This window comes from Geospiza fortis, unplaced genomic scaffold (genome assembly GCF_000277835.1).
Source record: "Geospiza fortis unplaced genomic scaffold, GeoFor_1.0 scaffold594, whole genome shotgun sequence".
Classification (NCBI taxonomy): domain Eukaryota; kingdom Metazoa; phylum Chordata; class Aves; order Passeriformes; family Thraupidae; genus Geospiza; species Geospiza fortis.
The window spans coordinates 159102-160141 of record NW_005054703.1 but is presented as its reverse complement, the minus strand read 5'-3'; the positions used below and the strand labels follow the sequence as shown (position 1 = coordinate 160141).

Here is a 1040-nt window from a genome sequence, read left to right as displayed (position 1 = left end):
ATGGGGACATGGGGACATGGGGACATGGGGACATGGGGACATGGGGACATGGAGACATGAGGACATGGGGACATGGGGACCTGCGTGACACCACAGCACCATGCGGGCTGAGCCGGCTCTGTCTGCCACCAGCTGCTGGTCGGCTACAGGTCCTGGCGTCACCGCGCCTGCTACATCACCCGCGTGGACAAGGACAACTTCCCGGGGCTGGACGCTGTCACCGAGACCTTCCAGCGCCAGCAGGTGAGGTGACAACTCTTTTGCGGAGATAACTAAAAACTCTACAACTTTGTGAAAGTTGTAAAGCCGGTGTGTTTATTACATGTGGAGATTACTGTCCTTAAAATGACACGTGTACTTCTGGGAACTTCAGGTCTCTTTTTATCCCCCTCTCAAATACATATGCATACAATTTCACAATAGGTTCATACATATTCATTTTTATGAATTTCGCGTGATATTTGCTGCTAGTTCTTCTTTATCAGAAAGAATTCCTAGGTCAGGTTGACCTGCTCTCACAGCAGTTTCTGTCTCTCTTTATCACTTTTTGTGTCCTCCCCCTTATCTCTGTCTTTCCCTGAAGCAGTTTCCCTGAGCCTAGGCTTTGCAGCCAGGCTACATAGCCATGTTTGCTAACCACAGACTCAAAGGTGAACATTTCACCTAAACCAAAATGAATTTCCACTCTGGAGAATTTCTCCTCTGGAGAATTTCTCCTCTGCCTCACAACCCCGCTGTCACAAGGGTGGAGGCACACCAGGCTGGGGAATGTGGGGTTGGGGGTTTGTCCCTCTGTGGCTGCTCTGCTCCATTCTGTGTCCCGCAGGACAAGGACGTTGGGGACAAGGCCGTGCCCCTGGCTGACCGCTCCATCCTGGGCACCACCATCAACATCCTCTGCAGCGCCGTCCCCGTGTTCTGGGCATAGCAGCAGCTCCCAGCGGGATGGGACAGCGACATGGGGGTGGCACTGTCCCCCATTGTCCCCTTCCAGGCGGGAATCTCTCCTCCTCGTCCTCGTCCCCACCCCGGGGACAGCC

General features: G+C 53.8%; 1 protein-coding gene across 1 annotated transcript in view; it reads left to right on the top strand.

The window, feature by feature from the left end:
- Nucleotides 1-1040, top strand: part of SFTPC (surfactant protein C) — a 5983-nt gene that overhangs the window by 1626 nt on the left and 3317 nt on the right. The window contains exons 5-6 of the mRNA XM_014311249.2: nucleotides 133-243; nucleotides 827-922. Of these exons, the coding sequence (XP_014166724.2) occupies nucleotides 133-243; nucleotides 827-922 (207 nt within the window). The remainder of the gene's footprint in view (nucleotides 1-132; nucleotides 244-826; nucleotides 923-1040) is intronic.